The sequence below is a fragment of the Pygocentrus nattereri genome, chromosome 19, assembly GCF_015220715.1.
Source record: "Pygocentrus nattereri isolate fPygNat1 chromosome 19, fPygNat1.pri, whole genome shotgun sequence".
NCBI lineage: Eukaryota > Metazoa > Chordata > Actinopteri > Characiformes > Serrasalmidae > Pygocentrus > Pygocentrus nattereri.
Window position 1 is genome coordinate 27,635,923 of NC_051229.1, and position 19,016 is coordinate 27,654,938.

Consider the following 19,016-nt stretch of genomic DNA (forward strand, 5'->3'; position numbering starts at 1 on the left):
TACCAGAGATAAGTAACATAAGAATAATTAATATACGCTTGAGAGCAGTATCAAAATAATCCATTTGATTATCTTTCACAGAAAGTGTGTCCACATGTAAACAGTGAGAACCAAACAGCTGCTCCAGTAACATAAGTGAGTAGAGTTGAGTAAGATGAGAAACCTGAATGAAAGGAGGTCCTACAATTTTGGTGATCCAGTAGGATGAAACATCTCTGGGGAGTAAACTGAAATCCAGTGTACTGCTGCCATGAGATACAACCACATCTCCAAATAAATGCCTACTGAGAGGCTTGGGAGCATGAGACTGAGAATGTAACCAAATGACAAACAACAATGTACAACAAACCAATGGGATTTTTAACAGGAAATGCATGATAGGCTAGGTGTTACAGCAAATACAATAAAGAGACTATAATAAGAGGAAAAGCAGAATGAAGTAACAAGACCAGGCAGTACCGGGTAGAAGGCAGGCCAATGTTCAGTAGCTGGTGGTGTTAGCAGTTCTTCCAGGTAGAGTGAGAATCTCAGTAGCTGGGGGTGTTAGCAGTTCCTCCAGGTAGAATGAGGAGCTAAATAGCTGGTGGTGTTAGCAGTTCTTCCAGGTAGAATGAGGAGCTCAGTAGCTGGTGGTGTTAGCAGTTCTTCCAGGTAGAGTGAGAATCTCAGTAGCTGGTGGTGTTAGCAGTTCCTCCAGGTAGAATGAGGAGCTCAGTAGCTGGTGGTGTTAGCAGTTCTTCCAGGTAGAATGAGAAGCTCAGTAGCTGGTGGTGTTAGCAGTTCTTCCAGGTAGAATGAGGAGCTCAGTAGCTGGTGGTGTTAGCAGTTCCTCCAGGTAGAATGAGGAGTTCAGTAGCTGGTGGTGTTAGCAGTTCTTCCAGGTAGAATGAGAAATTACTCACCAGCTTTTGTTTGGGCAACAGTGACCTCTTAACTCTGAGACTGTCTGTCTCGTGAGATTATCACTGAGCTCAGATGTCTGTACATGTAACAGTTGTCAATATTTGATCCAGCTGTCCCTCCTCAGATGTGCAGTCATTAGGTTTTAGCAGGGTTTATTATGCTGGTTTATAGTTGATGAATAGTTACCAGTTGGTGTGTAAAGGTTGTGCAACCTTCCTATGAAAGAGAGCATTTAGGCTGCTTTTCCATTGCATGGTACCAGCTCAGTCTGGTTCCATTGACCTGCATTGAAAGTAAAGTATGTTTGTTTCTTATCCTGTGAAGTTACCATTTTGGAGATACGAGGTTTTGTGTTTTGTGACACCAGCGATATGATAACGTTTAGCTTCTGGATTAGCACAGCCTCTTGCGTCACCCTTGAAGAGCCAGAGTCATCTTGTCATCTGAACTCTGATGTCATTTTTCCCAGCATCTTCTGTTTTTGTCAGCAGTCTCCTCTGAACAAATGTTGTTTCGTTTACATCACAGTTTCATACTTACGCATTTCATTTTCTTTCAACTTTGCACATAAAACTGTACTTTTTACTACTATTATTACTATTATATTATTACTTACTATTTTTAGTGTTTTTAGTGTTATTCTTATATTTTCTGCTATTTTTCTACTTTTCTATTTTTTTATTCTAAGATTGCATTAAGATTATATTTGGTGATTGGAGGAACAGCAAAGTAAGAATTTCATTGTACAGTGTAACTGCCTGCTCTGCTGTGCACATGACAATAAAACTCTTGAATCTTGTCAGTTCTGTAAAGAGTGGCTGACCACAGATTACAGTAAAACAGAGCAGCAGAAATTCCAGCAGGTCTAGACCTGACAGGGAGACTAACCAAATGCTCCACTATACAAGTTTTTAGCCTAGACTTAAAGGCTGAGTCTGAGTCCCGAACATTAACAGGAAGGTTATTCCAGAGCTGGGGGGCTTTGTATGAGAAGCTCTCCCCCTGATGGAGCTTTATTAATTCTAGGTTCCAGTAGTGAGCAGCACCTTGTGATCTAAGTAGGTGTGATGGTTCACAGTGGGAGAGAAGGTCACTCAGGTACTGTTTAGAGTCCGTTTAGAGCTTTATAGGTCAGTAATAGGATTTTATAATCAATGTGATTATAGAGATATCTGCAGGGGGAAATGAAGGGGCTGGTACCAAAAGTGTGTAGATTCAAGTTGAGTTGAGTCGAATTGACTTGATTTGTACCATTTGATGGAAGAGCGATACATTTTTAGTCAAATAAAGTTATTAAGTTTTAGGAGATATATCTATGGAGATAAAATATAATTGACTTACAAATACAGTGAAATGAGTAACAACTGTGCAAAACCTGGTAGACACCAAAACATTCGCCATCAGACAAACTTAAAGCTTTCATCTTTGAGAGATGAAACACGACACCACAGGTGTTTCTGTCCATCCTTCCACTGCCAGAAGATGACTCAGCGCTATGGGTCTGAAAGGATGCGTAGCTGTTCAAGAGTTAAAAAAATGCTATAAAAAAAGAAGAACAATGGCAAATCAAACAAAGAAGCTACTTGCTCTCTTTCTCAGTACAACGGTGTGTTCTTACAAGAAGCAAGAAGCAGAAAATGCACCCAACTGCTGACTGAATTTTGAAGTTGTGGAGGAACATCCCTGAAAGAATCAGCTCTGAAAGAATGTGAGCTGTAATAAAGGCAAAGAGTCGACACACACACTGATTACAAATGGAATCGATGAATGAATGCTGGTGCTTTATTGTGTGAAATATGTCAGCAGGAGGTAAAATAGGCCATCGATTCATTTACTGTGAAAGAGTCAGACGCTCACAGAGCAGACTGTGTTCAAAAACGTTCAATAAGGGCAAATCCAGAATTGTGATAGGCCGATACACTGGCAAACAGGGCAATAAAGGCTAGGCTAAAATACAGGCTCAAATATGCATATCGCTGTTGTCAGAACAAAACCTTGTATCTCCAAAATGGTCAATTTACAGGAAAAGGAAAAAAATCTACTTTACATTTAATGTAAGTCAAGGGAACCAGACTTTTTTCCAAGTCATTTTGGGCTGTTTCCTTTAGTCCATTCATCACGGAATTTACACACAATGTAAAGGGTAACAGATATTTTCAAATCCTGTCAAAAACTGAAAACGTCAGAAATGGAGATACAAGGTTTTCTTTCAACAACAGTGATAAATATTCATCACAACAGGTGTCAACAATAAATAATCAGGTGAACTGATGAGTGGTTGAGAATTTGTGGTCATATAAAGGGAATTGGGGTCCTGGAGTGTTAGTGGGAGGTGTTATTTATTCTTGGTGTTATTACTATTATTATTATTTTTTATTATTATGACATTTAGAACATTAAAGTAGGTCAATGATCCATTGTAAACTGTCTTACTTGCTTATTTGATCAATAACATTATTTATAATAACCGTTAGAAGGTTAAAACTTTCCAAGTGGACCGACCTACTTATCTATTATTAATATTATTATTATTATTATTATTATTATTATTATTATATTGCTATTTAGAATGACATTCAGAAGCTCAGACTCTACCTAAGAAACTGAAGGCAGCTAAAATGACTCACCAGCGTTTGTTAGGTTGAAACTTTGGTAAAATATTAAAAATAAAATGAATAACTATGAAAAATGATACAGTATGGTAGTCTCAGATTTTTTGCACAGAGCTATAATATATATATCCTTATTAACAATTCTAGCTTTAAGTGGCTAAATCAAAACATTCATAAAGTTAAATTTTAAGTCATTTATAAACATGAATTTGATATGTATGATATTTTAATCCAGTTGTACAACAGCAAAGAAAACAACTGCACCTGATCAACCTTAAAAGGGGCTTTCAGCTCTAAAGATGCTTGAAATCAAAACAATAAAAACTCTTTTTCATGCTATCTAGAACCCTTTTCAAAAATGTTCTATATAGAAGCATATATATGTCACGATTGGCCCCTCCCAGTCCTGTCCATGTGCTTTTTGTTTTAGTTTTTTCGTCCATGTGCTTTTTTGTCCAGCCCCCTTGTTTTGTGACTCCACCCCTGATTGTTGCCACCTGTTCTCCGCCTGTCCCTCCTTATCCATGTGTTTTATAAGCCCCGTGTTTGCCCTGGTCTGTGTTGGTCTTTGTTTGATGTTTGAGTTGTTTGTAAGCCTGTTCTGACGTGCTGTTTGTATAGATTGGATTTGTTTGTATTTCATCATGTCTGTCCCTCAATCTATCCATGCTGGCTATATGAACCTGGACTGTCATGACCACGATCCTGGATTTGCCCTTAATAAAAGTCGCTTATCTCAGCGTATGTGTCCGCCCTTCTCGCTCCCCGGCGTTATAATATAGAACATTCTTCATGAATCTGAAGAGCCATTTAATCTGGCAAAGGGTTATTTGAGTGTTCGTGGTTCTATATTGAACCATTTTCTTTACTAAGGAACCCTTGAAGAAGCACATTTTTAAGAGTGTATGACATGGTGGTTAATAAAAAAGATTAAAAGAGAAAAAAAAACATAAGCAATGAAGGAAATGAAGCTTCCAGACAGTGACTGATAACGGCGTAGCCATACCAACATCAACTTTCCCCAATCTACAGACTTTTTTCTACTTTTTAAGCTTTTGTTTTCTGGCAGAAGTCAGACTCTCTTTTGTGAGGTGTGCGATTAAGAGTTACAGTCAAACTGGAGGGACTACACTACTGCAGGGATGAGTGTCATCAGTTTGCATGAATAAGAATGTGCTGATCAGTCAAACATTGGCATTTGCTGAAGTCCAGTACTGCAGCTTGGGGCTAAAATAGGCATCAGAACACTTAAACAACATGAGCATGTGTTGGCCAAATTAGACGAGCCATTAAATATGCAGAAAGATTTCAGTTTACTTGCACACTCTGCCCTGCAACTCAGACATCCAGCTCTGTCAACAAGCTGCTCTATAAAGCCCAGTTTCACCAGTATACAATTGTAGAGCTGTTCCTTATTAAAGCTGGCACTGCACACAAGCTTTTTCTTGTAACCGATTCGTAAATAAAGTAATTAAAGCCATGCTCTACAGTGATTTTACTCCAGTTAGCCTAAGAGATGTTTTTAAAGCTCTAGCTGTCTAGCTTGCTTTCTGGTCACGCGCAACTAAAACGAGTTTGCATGTGTTGCAGTGCCTACATTGTTAGAAGTAAAGGTTCTGTTCAGGTACATTTTTCGTTCATCGAGGTACAAACAGTGTAAATGTTCCCTCAAAGCTCCAGCAGTGGGTTTAAGGTCTGATTGTGAAGCTTAAATGAGTTTTTCCTGGTGAAAAGTTGGTATTTGTTCCTCTTCATAACCGAATGTTTTAAAACAGAGCAGTAGAATAAAAGCCTGGAGGCGAAGCGGGGTGTGTGGAGTACAGCTCAGAACAGATCATTTCAGTGGATTATGGTTCAGTTATGTTTGCTGACTAATGGTAGTTGTAAGGATGCAGCCAGCCCCGCCTGCTGCCAGCAGAGGGCGATGGCAGCGAGGAGCCACGGACTAATCATGCTAACCTGACACACCTGTGGCCTCCCCTACTTAAAGCTGTGGCAAACAGCAATGTTTGTCACACCTTTGTAGAGGGGTGACCAGTACGGTACTTTAGTCCAAGAAAAGAAAAGCAAAACCAAAAAGAGAGAAGAGGGCTGAGAAGAGAGTAGCTGCTCCCAAATTACTCATAAAAGGGGGGAAAAAAAGAGAAAAGAGGCCAAGCCCTACAAAAGGTGAAGGGAAGCATAAAGCCTCCCCGTCATAATCACGGTGGCAGTGTCTTTTGTGTTCTCATTATCTTTTTTTTCTCCGTTCTAACTCAGCCTTTGTCTGAGCACGCTGCTTTCCTTTGTTCTAGGTTCTTGCCCTTTTTTTTTTCTTTCCCTTCTTTGAAGGGTTTCAACCAGGGTTTCCTGTGTGTCCTGGTGGCACAGCGGTAACGTCACGGACCGCCGATCGGTACAGCAGCGGTTCGAACCCGGCTCTGGGTTACCTGATTTGCAACATCAGAAACGCTTGCTCCTTTGCCCCCATAAATCTCCTTACTTTCTTTTCAGTTCTGCACTTGGGTCCGCCTCCCTGCTGTCCCGTAACAGATGGACCCTTGAGGGAACCACCCCGGTGACCTTTATTTCTGAGAGTGTATGTAAAAGAGCTGCTGAAGAAAACTCCAAATCTGATTGGTTTGAGGGATAACAGATCCCTACCCGACTCAATCCAACACAGGGAACACAAAAGGGCGAATCACATTGGGCCTTGTTTATCAACCGTTGCTAAGAAAAAAACTTCCTCTTAAAACACAATTAAGCAGTTTTCGCAAAGATTCTGACTCACACGCATCTTAGCAACTCCCTGGGATATTATAACAATTATTTTAAGACCTTAGCAACCACCTGGGAAAGTCTAACAATGACATCTTAGCAAATGATTGAGATAACGGCCAAGCAACGTCTCATCAACCACCTGAAATGAAATAGCAGCCATCTAAAGATACCCTAGCAACCACCTGCTGTTTAAACAACCCAACAACAACAACCAAACAAAACTAACACTGGCTTAAACAGAGCATGAACAGCCTCCAGCCTTCCATCATTCAGTGTTATTTAACCCAGTTATTTAACAGTCTACAGCCGCTTCACTATCTCAGTGTTATTAGCTAGCTTTGTCACACCAACTAAAAGTTCATTCACAAACTTTCTTCCAGTGGTTTATATAGAAGCTCTCATGCATTAAATGCAGCTCCATACAGTAACTCTGTGTTTCAGAGTGACTACATGTGAAATAGTGAACTGTAGAAAACTGCTTGGGTGTCCTGCACAATGGTGGTGGTTCTAACCATCATTGGTTGTGCAACCTACCAACAGTAGCCATGAAGGAATGCATTTGTGGGCGGAGCATGTATGGCTCATTTGCAATGTGTGTATATGTCTAACTGCTGACCGTTGCATGTGTGCAGGTCATACTTCACCCTCTGAAGCCACGGATGTGCACAGGCCAGGGTGTGGTGTGCATCGTCTTCATCTGGCTGATGGCCACCTGCTTCTCGCTGCCTCACGCCATCTTCCAGAAGCTGTTCACCTTTGTGTACAGGTACATCACATGTTCAGGTGTGTGCATGGTGGTGTGGGTGCGCATGCCTGCGCGAGTGAATTCCCCAAACTATCCATCTGTTTGCATGAGACATCACAAATAGCAACCAATACTGGCTCTATCAATAATCATAGATGCCTTGCTGAGCAGAGGGGGTTTCAGAATGGGCTGAAAGCAGTGAAGAGCGTGCTGTGTTATTCATAGGAGAAGAAAAGTGTTCGTTTTATTAGGCCAGTAGTTATAGAGAGCTAGAGCCTTTGCACAAACACTTAGAAGTCAGTCACGTCTGATCTACTTTCCCTCCCGTTGCCTGCTTTTAAAGAATTAGAGGGGGACTTTGAACTTGCTGAGTTCTCAGCACTCGCCTGTTTTTTCTTTTTCTGAAAAATCCATTGGGATTGGATTCGGTTTCCAAGTGGAGGTTGTGGGGTGTAATATATGTCTGGGATTTGTTTGGTTGGCTGTTCCAGATAAAGAAAATCTATCATTTTATTCAATTCTCACAGATAATGTGCTCTGAAACTAGCTCTTTAACTAATCTAACTGATCTGGTTCTTCCCTCTTTCGCTTGTACGCCACCGCCAAGAGTACTGTCCCCAGTGGAGCCCTAAGCCCTGCGGTCATCCTCCGAGACTGCATGTAGGTGACATCATCAAGGTCCAGATGCCTGTTATACACCTCAATATATCGTTGTCATAAAAACCATGGCAGGACAGCTCCGTCAGTAAAGCAGCTGTTTTCTGATTGGTGGTTTGTGGATTTTCTGATCTGGTCTGTGATTTGTTTACGATTTGACTCAAGGTTTCCAGAATAAACCGAAAGCTTTGTGATGCGATTACATTTGAGTGCTGGCTTGCTCTTAGCACATGGTGTTAGAGGCTTTTTGATCCAGGGAAATGACCATTCCAAACTAATTTTGTTTTAATGGTGAGTGTCAATTCTTTAATATGAAAACGAGGAACAGAAACCAACACAGAGCCGTGAGCCCAGAACTGAAGGAAACAGAGCTGAAATTGAAATGGCCTTTATTGTTCTGCTGATACATATCATAAAAAAATCCTAGAAATAAAGATCATAAACACTACTGTGTGAAAGTGCGGTGTCCTCCCTTGTGGGTTGTTTTCCTACCATCCCCGTCACATGCTGCTGGGTGTGTCCTCTTCACTCACCTGTTTGGTCAGTGTAGCTGAGGGGCAGAGAATAAGGTAAAAAACGGAGATAACAGGCCTTTAGATGATTGGTTTAGATGATTCAAACAGGCTATGAAATGCCCCTGTAAATCAAATCAATCATTGAAATAATTTGTTCTACATTACCTGCTGATGTTGTTTCATTCATGATGGAACATGAATGTGGCCATGTATCTGGAACATGATGCTAAATTACCTATGAAAACATGGCCTTATCTGAAACCCTGGACACTCTCGGGTGCGGTCAAAAGCTGAGTGCCTGTAGCTCATCGCGGAGATCGTGTTCAGACTCACAACATATATAATATACATATATGAGATTATATAATATTACACAATATTCAGCACAGCTTTATGGTGACCTGCTGGTGAACGTAAGCTTAAGTGATGAACATGGCATCACCAGGCATTATTCATTAGGAATGTCGATTTGAATGGAGTAATCGTTGCCCTACTGTAAGCAAAACCATGCACTCTGATTGGTCCTTGCCTTCATCGCAAGCAATAAAGGCTCATCTTTGCCGTGATGGGGAATGAGACACAGCAGTCATATGTAAAGAAAGGTCACAAGACTGCAAGTAGCCCAAGTGGGACAGCTCCATCTGGACAGCCACAGGTTTCTTTAGGTTTATGGTCCAACGAAGCAACAGAAGCCATACTGCCCCCTACTCTTCCTGTAGTGCAATGACGGAATGACATAGAGCTTCTTTTTTAAAACTAACATTAAGAAACCTTCCTTTTTTCATAATTATTGTAACCGATATTGGGGACTAGTAGTTATTATGCATTTTTTTGTGATGCCTTTTTCTGCTGCTTTCAGTGTGTTTTGAGGGCATAGCTGTGCTTTGTTCACTCCAGGCACCCAGATTTTAAAAAAAGTTTAACCAAAAAAGGTCCAGTAGCCTTCACCATGATCATTTATCCATGATGACCAGTCAGGTCAAAGGTTAGACAGGCCTATACAGGCATTAGCAGTTCTTTATGCATGTAAATTGTGAGCTTTTTTTAGTTTAGTTTGTTTTTGCTCACAGAAACACATTTGCTAGTGAATAGTAGCGCGTTTTGTTTATATGCTTCCAAATGATTGGTGGCTAGCACTGCTGGGGTCTCATCAGTGCAGCATTTGGCAATGTAGCTAATGTTTTTGCTCTTTCATTATAGATAATTAACAAGCAAGAGCTTTGGTATGTTTTAGCCAGCTTGTCAGTTGGTGCTAGCTGTTTCTTAGCAACAGGAACAATCACAGCCCAACAAAGCCTTCAGAAAACACAGTAATGTGAACCCCAGAGGAAAAAACAGCTTCTGTCTGCTCTTAGAAAAATACCACCAATCCCCCAAATAAGTTTTATTATCCCTCTTTCACTGGTTTTGTTTGTTGATAAAACATCAAAGACATCTTTCAGCACCACATTGCAATATAGCTCATGTTTCAGTTGGCGGGAAAAAATCGCTTCTTTAAGGACCTAAAAAGTCTGTGACTAAAGCAGAGAGTAATAGCGCTAACTAGACGCTGATCCTCCAGTACAAACCAGCTCATCTCTGCTGCACTGTCGGAGAATCTTACTGTAACACAGTCCATTCAAATACCAAATGCTAAGAAATAGGGCTGCACAATAAAACTTATTTCTGTTGTTTTCACAGTGAGTTTTTGCAATATGCATAACATTAAGGGCTGCAATGCCAGAAAAAATGACCTCGCGCATGCCGGACTGAAGTGATGTACTTATGCTGCACATCTCTGTTTTCATTTATCAGTTTTTGACATAATTTGAAAAAGCCTGTGTTACGTTGTGTAAATTTCATGAAGAACAGACCAAAATAAACAGCCTAAAATGACAAAAATAAAATGAAAAAAATCTGGTTCCATTGTCAGAAGTAAAGTATGTAGTTATCATTTTGGAGATGCAATGTTTTGTTTCGATAACAGTGATATACACGCCATCATAACGACAGACCTGGACCTTCAGTTGGCGTCATGTGGATTTCCCTGTGGAATCCTATTAAATGTAGTCTTGTTAAGTTGATATTTTTTGTGTGTAATTCTTTTATTATTTGAATAATTTGCATCATTAATATTTTCCAAAACATTAAGTCACATTTGCAAAGATTAGGATTTAGGTCATTGATTACCACTTGCAGTGGATGTCATTCCTTTTGGTTTATTATCATTAGATTGTTGTGTTTAGCTTTTGCTTTTTAGCTTTCCATGTACACAAGAACATTTAAAAAGCAGAACCAATGAATCTCGCAAACACCAGCTGCCTTCTGACTAGGTAGCATCACGTTAATTGTATGATACTATATATGAAGCTATAATGGTTACAGTTACAACAAACATGCATCATCATAAGGACATTTTTTTTTAAGAAATATATTTGCGTTAGTTTTTGTGGGTCGGTATTATAATTGAACATATTTATTCAGGCTGCAAACATGAATACAAATGGCTATTGAGGGAATTCGGACTGAAGCACCTCATGGAACTCGCTATGAATTCTCCACAAGGGAGCGCCGTTAGCAGACAAATAGCTTTTGAAGCATCATTAACGCGGTACTTTAATCAGTGACACTGTTTGTCCTTGTACACAAGTATGTAGTTACATTTCTGATGCAGAATAATTTGCAAATTAAAAGTCTACTTGCAACATATTTTAATAATAATTTCTCGCTGTGCATATGATTGTCGTGATTTTCAAACCGCATTTTATGTCTGTATTGTGCAGCTCTATAGTGAGCAAAATGTTAGACTGCCAGTTATATTCTAATGCCTCATCCAAGCCGGGCGACACAAGTTTGTCCGGTGAAAAATCCCTGCGTATTAAAGTGTCGTAGCTCTCCGGTGCAGACAGTAACAGCGCTGGGCTCGAGGACAGAAGGGCGGTTTGAAGTCAAACTCCATTTAAGCAAAGTAAGCATTGTGTTCCACGGAAAAGAGTTTGAGTTAAATGAACAATTTATTATTCATTAGTGTGTTTGATGGATTGGAGCAGGAATATTACTGTGGGAGCACCGGGCAGCCAATCACAGACGCCGCTAATATTCCTGTCAGACTGAAAAATGACACAGTTGCGATTCACATTGACACGAGTTACATTACTGCTCTCACTGTAACTGATCCAGATCCGACAGAGCTCCGGTCTCAACTCTCTCTCTTTTCCTTTCTATCTTTTCTCCATCTTTTTCCCCCTTTCTGTTCTCCTTTTGCTCTCATTCTTCCCCCTTTCCTTCTCTCTCTCCCTCTCCCCCTATTCCTTCCATCCCTCTTTCCTTCTCCCTCTTCTCCTTTGGTCTTTGCTCTTGCTTTACTCCTCTCTTTCTCTCCCACTCCTCTATCCCATCTCTTTCCCTTTTTTCTCACTTTTTCTTTCCTTCTTTTACTTTCATTCATGTCTATCTATTCCTCTTTCTTTCTCCCATTTGTCTCCCCCGTCCACCCCCCTCTCTGTCCTTCTCCCTCTCTTCTTTTTACTCTTGCTTTCTTTCTTCTCCCACTCCTGTCCTGTCTTTCTTACTTTTTCTTTCCTCCCTTTTTCTCTTTCCTCTCTCTTCTTTGTCTTTCCTTCCTCCCCTTGTCCCACTCCTTCTTTTCCTGCCTATCATATCTATCTCTTCCTTTTTCTGTCTCCTTCCGCTTCCTTCCATCTCTCTCTTCTTCTGTATCTTCTCTACCTTTTCTCACTCACTCACTCACTCACTCACTCACTCACTCACTCACTCACTCACTCACTCTCTCTTATCCTTGCACTCTTTTCTATCCATCTGTCTCCTCCACTTCTGTCTTCTCTTCTCACTTTCTTCCATCTCTCTTTCCTTCTCTTCACTCCTTTTTACCCTCTCTTCTCCTTTTCCTTCCCCTCCCACTTTTCTCTCTTTTTTGTCCTCTGGCTCTTTCCTGCGTTTTCTATCCTCCCTCTTTCTCTTTCCCCATCTCTCTTTTGCCTCTCTCTTTCCTTCTCTCTCTCTCTCTCTCTCTCTCTCTCTCTCTCTCCTCTCTACTTCTTTCTCCTCCCCTTCATTTCATCCCTCTTTCTCTTTCCTTCTCCCTTTCTTTTCTCTTTCGCTATCGCTCTTTTCCCTCACTCTTTCCTTCTTTCGTCTCCCCTTCCTTGTCTTTTTCCTTCTCCTTTGCTTTTCTCTTTCTTTTGCACTTTTCTTCCTTTCTTCCCTCCCTTCTTGCTGTCCTTCTCTACTTCTCTTCCCCTTCATTTCATTCCTCTTTCCTTCTCTTTCCTTTTCTCTTTCACCATCACTCCTTTACCTCACTCTCTCCTTCTCTCATCTCCCCTTCCCTCCATCACTTTTTCCTTCTCCCTCACTCTTCTCTTTCTCTTTCTTCCACCCCTCCCCTCTCCTCCCTCTCTCTCAGTAAGGACATCGTGCGCTCTTTATGTGTGCCGGACTTTCCTGAGCCATCTGAGCTGTACCGGCAGTATCTGGACCTGGTGACCTTCATCCTGCTCTACGTCCTGCCGCTCCTCATCATCACGGCGGCGTACTGGGCCGTGGCCCGGCGGCTCTGGCGCAGAAATGCCATTGGCGATGTGACGAGCGAACAGTACTTCCTGCAGCGCAGGAAGAGGAAGCGGACCATAAAGATGCTGGTGCTGGTGGTGGTCGTGTTTGCGGTGTGCTGGTTCCCGCTAAACTGCTACGTTGTGCTGCTGTCCAGTCAGGCCATCCAGTCCAACAACGCCATCTACTTCACTTTCCACTGGCTGGCCATGAGCTCCACCTGCTACAACCCCTTCATCTACTGCTGGCTCAACCAGGGCTTCAGGGCCGAGCTCACCTACCTACTGAGCATGTGCAGAAACAGGCGGGGCCGGGGGAGGGGCAGCAGCTGCCAAGGCGACAACCCAGATCCTATGGCTCCCCCTCGTGATGGGAGTCACCGCGCAGCCTGGCCGGAAAGCCAAGCGTCCTCACAGCAGTCCAATCCCAAAGAAAGCCATGCCCTCCGGTCCACCTCGCTCGGCCAATCAGGGAAGACTGATATTCTCTCGGTGGAGCCAATCGTGGCAGTTAGCTGATGCTTTGTTCCCAGAGCTGGTTTTGACGTGAAGCGCCTTGTTAAGCTGGCTGGTAAAAGGTTCATTTATACCTGTGAAGGCATGAACCTGATTGTGTAGCGACACAGAGAAAGGATAAATAGGAAGCTGCAGATCTCACCTGCAGACCTCACCTGCAGACCTCACCTATACATCAAGCACCCACTGGTTGGTTGGGCAGTACAGTCTGTCCACTGGTGTTGGGGTTGAGACGAGACCCAGAAACAAAATGGTAACACTTTGCTTGAACCTTGAACCTATAACACTGACATAACCATGCCATAAACATCAGATGGCAGATATCATATTATATGATTGTGTGGTAACACTTTACTGTAAGGTGCTATTCATAAGGTTATGACATCAACATAAGCTTGTAAAATGAAAGCAGACATAACCTCACATAAATGTTTATGAATGTTGATTTCAATATAAAGCTTACTGTAACATGCACTGTGAGGCAGGAGAAACATTTATGTTATGTATTATGAAAGGGGGCTCACTGTCCCGCCTCCCCGTTACTGCCCTTGCTCCACAGCTCGGCCGCCCTGGTCAGGCGTAAGGTGTAGTCTAGTTGCCTTGCTGCGGAACAGAAGGTGGGGTCAGGGCAGCAGAGATTTGGAATCGCATCCCACCTTCGTGCCTCTTGTGGCCGATGTCCTCCTCCGCCATCACTCACGTCCCTCGGCAGTGTTTGGGACTTGGGCCCCACCTTCCTGCCGGCTATCACAGCCATCATCAGGGCTCGGGGTATGGGTGCATGCCACAGTTACATTTGCCAGTTTTGATCAAAGTTAGCTAAAGTAGCCTTGACAGATGACACCTAATGTAATAAGCCTTTATAAACATTTATGTAGGGTTATGTCAGTCATCATGACAAGCTTATGTAGGCATCATGTAGCCTTATGAACAGCAAAGTACAAGAAAGTGTTCCAGGTAACGTTGAGTGATATAACAGAGGTACCATTATCACTACTTGTCATATCAAATTCTACAGTCTGATTGTGGAGAAGCATCTGCCCGTGTTGTCTCTTGTGTTAACAGCACGTTTTTTCTCTTTCACAGTAACTGGATTGTTAGGCTCAGTACTGGTTGCTAAGTAACGACTGCTTTCAGCTAAGCAATAGTGATGAAATTAGCCAGAAACTTATATAATACAATTCAGCAAACAAGACGGGCTGTGAAATGTTTTACAGACTGACTGGAACAAGATGACTTTCAGGTTTATCTGGCAAATATTTAAATATTGGAAAACAGTGCAGTGAAGTTGATGCTTTATTTAGCTGTGTAATCAATATTTATAGATGAACTATTTCTGTTGGGAAGCTGTTTTAACTGAGCTAAGTATCCAAAGATGACCCGATTTAGCTGAACACACTTCACTCAGTCTTCAACATTAGCAGTGTGGCGAGTATTATTGTTGACCAGTCCATCCCTGCCATAAACCCATCCTTAATATCTCTATACTAACACATTTGCACACATTTTCACAGCACACTATATGCCCAAATGTTTGTAGACACCTGCTCATCCAATATTTCCTTTGAAATCAAGGGTATTAGTAGGGATTTTGTCCCCCTTTGCTGAAGTAACAGCATCTACTCTTCGGGGGACATTTCACACTTTGGAACATGAAGATTTGATTGCACTCAGTCAAAAGAGCATTAGTGAGGTTGGGTACTGATGTTGGATGATTATTCTAGACCATAAACATCACTCCAGCTCATTCCAAATGTGTGGAATGGTGCTCCATCACTCTAGAGAATGTTGCATTGTTCCCTGGCATCCCATTCTGTTGGCAGGTCTTTTCTATGGTGATTATCTAAACTTGTCAGCAATGGCACCTTTCACTAATTAGGAGGAGCACTTGGATTCTTTGTGACATTTAGTGTGTGAACCAGCCTTACTTGCTTACTTACTCACTTGCTGTCTTGAAGATTCTTCACAAAGGAGTGCTGTTAGCACTCAGTAGCTTCACTGAAAGGGAGGAGACCCACACCAGCAGGATCTCACGAATACCCTGCGTGCATTTGAAGTAGAAGCCCACAATACACCAAACATATGTAGGTGAACACAAGATAGGGCTGTTGCAGTATATCAACAATTCTGTACTGAGGTGGGAAGTTTGTTTGACCAGGGTAATGAGACTTCAGTTTGGATATGGAGACAACCACAGGCAAAAAAAAACAAATAAAAAATGCCATGGGAGAGTGACACTTCTCATTTGATTTTTTTTTTTTTTTCTTTCACAATCCAGGTAAGATCTTGATATTTTCAACATTGCCAAGTGCTCCTGACACTGGCACTGGGATTCCAGCAAGATATCAACCGATTAGACTTAACATGGAATTGAAAACAAGCGCCTTGTTTTGTCTGTTTGCTTAAAAAATAGTAATTTTGTCTTTCATCACCTCAGATTTGAAGATGGGATATCTGCTCATCAAGGCTCAGAGTCGTCACTTACTGTGAATGTACTGTACATACGTTCTGGTAATATTCAGTCTTTCTCCTTGATGAAGAGGAAGAATTTGTATGTCTATTCTGTGTCACATTGGACGACAGTTTGCTCCAGCGGTGCCTCTGAAGTTGCATTTCTTTTTGATCCCCTTACCCAAGTTACTCAAGCAAGGTTGACAGCTTTTACTTAAAACAGCTTGTTCTTATGTAACTTTAGCATGATTTTCTGACCGTGTGGCTTTAAGCCTCAAGAGTCAGCTTCTCTCTTCAGAATATTAAGGTTCCCATACTTTTACTTTTTGTTTCTGAAGTCCAGCCTTTCCAGGACTGCTTTCCAGGAGACCATCTCTCCCCTAATTTCTGTCGTCTTCTTTTCGTCTAGCTGAGCTGCCGGATCTCTTTTAGGAGCAGATGTTTTTTACTTTCTCATGCCAAACAATCCTGCTCCCTCCACACCTGACCTCTTTACTCTGAGGCGGCCTGCAAGTGCTACTTGACCTCCTACTGGACTCACACTGGACTTTGACACCGGCCCTTCCCACTAGAAAGCTTTGAACCAATACTGGCTGGAGAGGATGAGGCTGGCTGTATGTGGTGAAACTTTCATGCAACTAATTCAGATGAAACTAAGAAATTTAATAGTTAGCAAGAATAGTAGCTAATATTTATTGTTGTTTTTGTTGTTAGAAGTGGTTGTTGGTGGTAGTGGTGGTGGTAGTAGTAGTAGTAGTAGTAGTAGTAGTAGTAGTAGTAGTAGTAGTAGTAGTAGTATTTAATGAATTTGTTGAAGATCTTCAACCATGATAACATTAACTGACTAACGAGCTAATTAACCCTACTGTTTCCCAGCTGTTTGTCTTGAGTGATAATACTTAAAAGGCTAGAATTCCAGAACTATTAGAATTACCACAGAGATCATTTTGACCATTTCAATGTCAAACGCTTATTTATACTACAACATAGAATAATTGTTATAATAAATGTGAGAATGATGACAAATTAAGTTTTTATTATTATCCTTATTAAGATATACATTCACCAGCCACTTTATTAGGTGCTAGTGAAAGGCTGGACCTCCTTTTGCCTTTAGAACTGCCTTAATTCTTCGTGCCGCACTTTCAACAAGGTGTTGGAAACGTTCCTCAGAGATTCTGGTTGGTTATTTGAGTTCCTGTTGTCTTTCTATCATCTGGAACCAGTCTGCCCATTCTCCTCTGACCTCTCACATCAACAAGGCATTGTCGTCCACACAACTGACCGCTCACTGGATATTTCCTCTGCCTGCACTTCAGCAAGTTGTCTTGACCACCTCTACATGCCTAAATGCATTGAGTTGCGGCCGTGTGATTGGCTGATTAGCCATTTGTGTTAAGCAATTGAAAAGGTGTACCTAATAAAGTGGTCAGTGAGTGTATGTGATAATCCTTCAATTTGTATATGTACTCTGTGTATCACTATCCATGTATTTTGTACTAATGCGCACATTTATGCAGTTTTTTTCGACAGCTGTGTGTAATAAGTAAGTCAAAGTGAGACTGACTCTCTAAACCTTTTAACAAAATTCATCAAACTTCTGGCTTCGGTTTAGTAACTTATAACACACTCACTGAGTGTGTTTGGCCACATTTAATACACAATTTACTGAGCACTGATTGGTCAAACCAGGAGCTGCTTTTATAACTACATATAATACTGGAATTCCTCAAGGAGAGGCTTGGAAATGGGTAAACAAACACATCAACATCCAGAAAATCACTATTTATTTATTTATTTATTTATTCCTTATTAATTAATATTAATTAATATATAAATATTTTTTTATTCAAATATTAACACTTTTCTCAGCAAATAAACACAAACTACACAAATAAATACATTTTGAAAATATGTCTTGGGTGCCCAAAACTTTCTCACAGTACTGTACATCATCTAGAAACTTAAGGATATTTAAATCCTCAATTTCGTCAACTGTGTATTTGGTTTCAACTTTGCTCCAAATGTTATTTGTTGTGTCAAAATAAGAGTTTACAGCACTGAGAAATCTAATTGCTGAGCTAAAATCCAGCCTCTTTATCAGATTTCTAGATCAGAATTTGCTGTTTACATTTGAATAATTAGATAACTGCAAAAATCTAAAAATCTAATTATGGTCAGATTACTGAGTGCATGTAAACTCATTGTTTTTGAGAAAAATAATATATAAGGAAATAGTAACATTTAGCTAAGCTAACAAACCATTTACATTTGTCTATTTGAAGACGGACTGAGTCTCTCTGTGTAAACTTAACCCCGCATGTCATCCACTGTGGCTTTCTGTGTTGCTGCTATGGCTTTAATTTAATGTAATAATGAAAAAAAAAGCCTAACGGTGTGATGTGGAGTGATGGCATCAACATAACTTCATTACGAGCAATGCTTAATTTTGGACAGTGAGCTGCGGCACGGTGCGCCTGGTGTCCGGTGGCCTTTAGTTGTTAGTTACGTTAGCCACATGGCACCAGTGCGAAACCTGAAAAGCAAACAAAAAAGTTTTGAATGTTTTAATATTTGAACATTAGGGAAAATTGTACACATTTGACTTTTTTGGTTTCTAATCTACTCCTTTAAAAAAAGATCTATGATAAAATAATACTACAGGAATTTTTATTCTTATAAAACTTCTTAAAGGACTAAATTGTGACCATCATTTTAATTACAGGGTATTACATAAGATAACGATGAGACATCATTACAGGAATATTATACAGTGATGAAAATATTCGATTATTATAGAATTATCACATAAGACTAATGAAATTGTGTATTTTCGTGCAGTATTATTGCAGCTGTTTTTTTGTGAAACATGCACTGTGGGTGAGACACGTTATGTGTACCTTTTTCTCACAGAACCAGGAAGTGATTTATACCCATAAACGAGCCCTTTTGATCACGTTATAATGCCTTAAATAACATCACCAAAGACATTATAGTGGATGAGGCTGGTCACTGGTTGGAAAATGAGACGCAAAGCTCATAATGTGGCGTCTGCTTGTGTAGAAAGCCAAGCCCTTTAGTTAGAACAGCTAATCAGATGCAGAGACCTGCATATATAGTAGCCAGAACAACCAGAAAAACATATATAATTGAGTTAAATGCTACAAACTGTTTGTTTTTTTTTATCTGTAACTTTCTGTGTTTTTCAGTTTTGAGCTTTTATGTTCCTCCTTGTTCGAAGAGACAGGAACCTGTTCTTGTATGACTGGAAAAAAACTGCCCAGTGGCGTTGCCAAGATGAGCATCC

At 40.8% G+C, this 19,016-nt stretch overlaps 1 protein-coding gene across 2 annotated transcripts in view; it reads left to right on the plus strand.

Moving 5' to 3' along the window:
- The window catches only part of LOC108435729 (probable G-protein coupled receptor 83), a 30,957-nt gene extending 14,119 nt beyond the window's left edge, over positions 1–16,838 (plus strand). The window contains exons 3-5 of one of the 2 annotated variants that reach the window (XR_005131849.1): positions 6,908–7,041; positions 12,598–13,511; positions 15,537–16,838. Coding sequence is in view for 1 of the 2 variants with exons in the window: in XM_017711746.2 (XP_017567235.1) it covers positions 6,908–7,041; positions 12,598–13,261 (798 nt within the window). In the remaining variant the exon portion in view is untranslated. Of the gene's footprint in view, positions 1–6,907; positions 7,042–12,597; positions 15,494–15,536 lie in introns of those variants that run through there. The other variant, XM_017711746.2, reaches the window with a different exon arrangement.
- Positions 16,839–19,016: the final 2,178 nt, after the last annotated feature.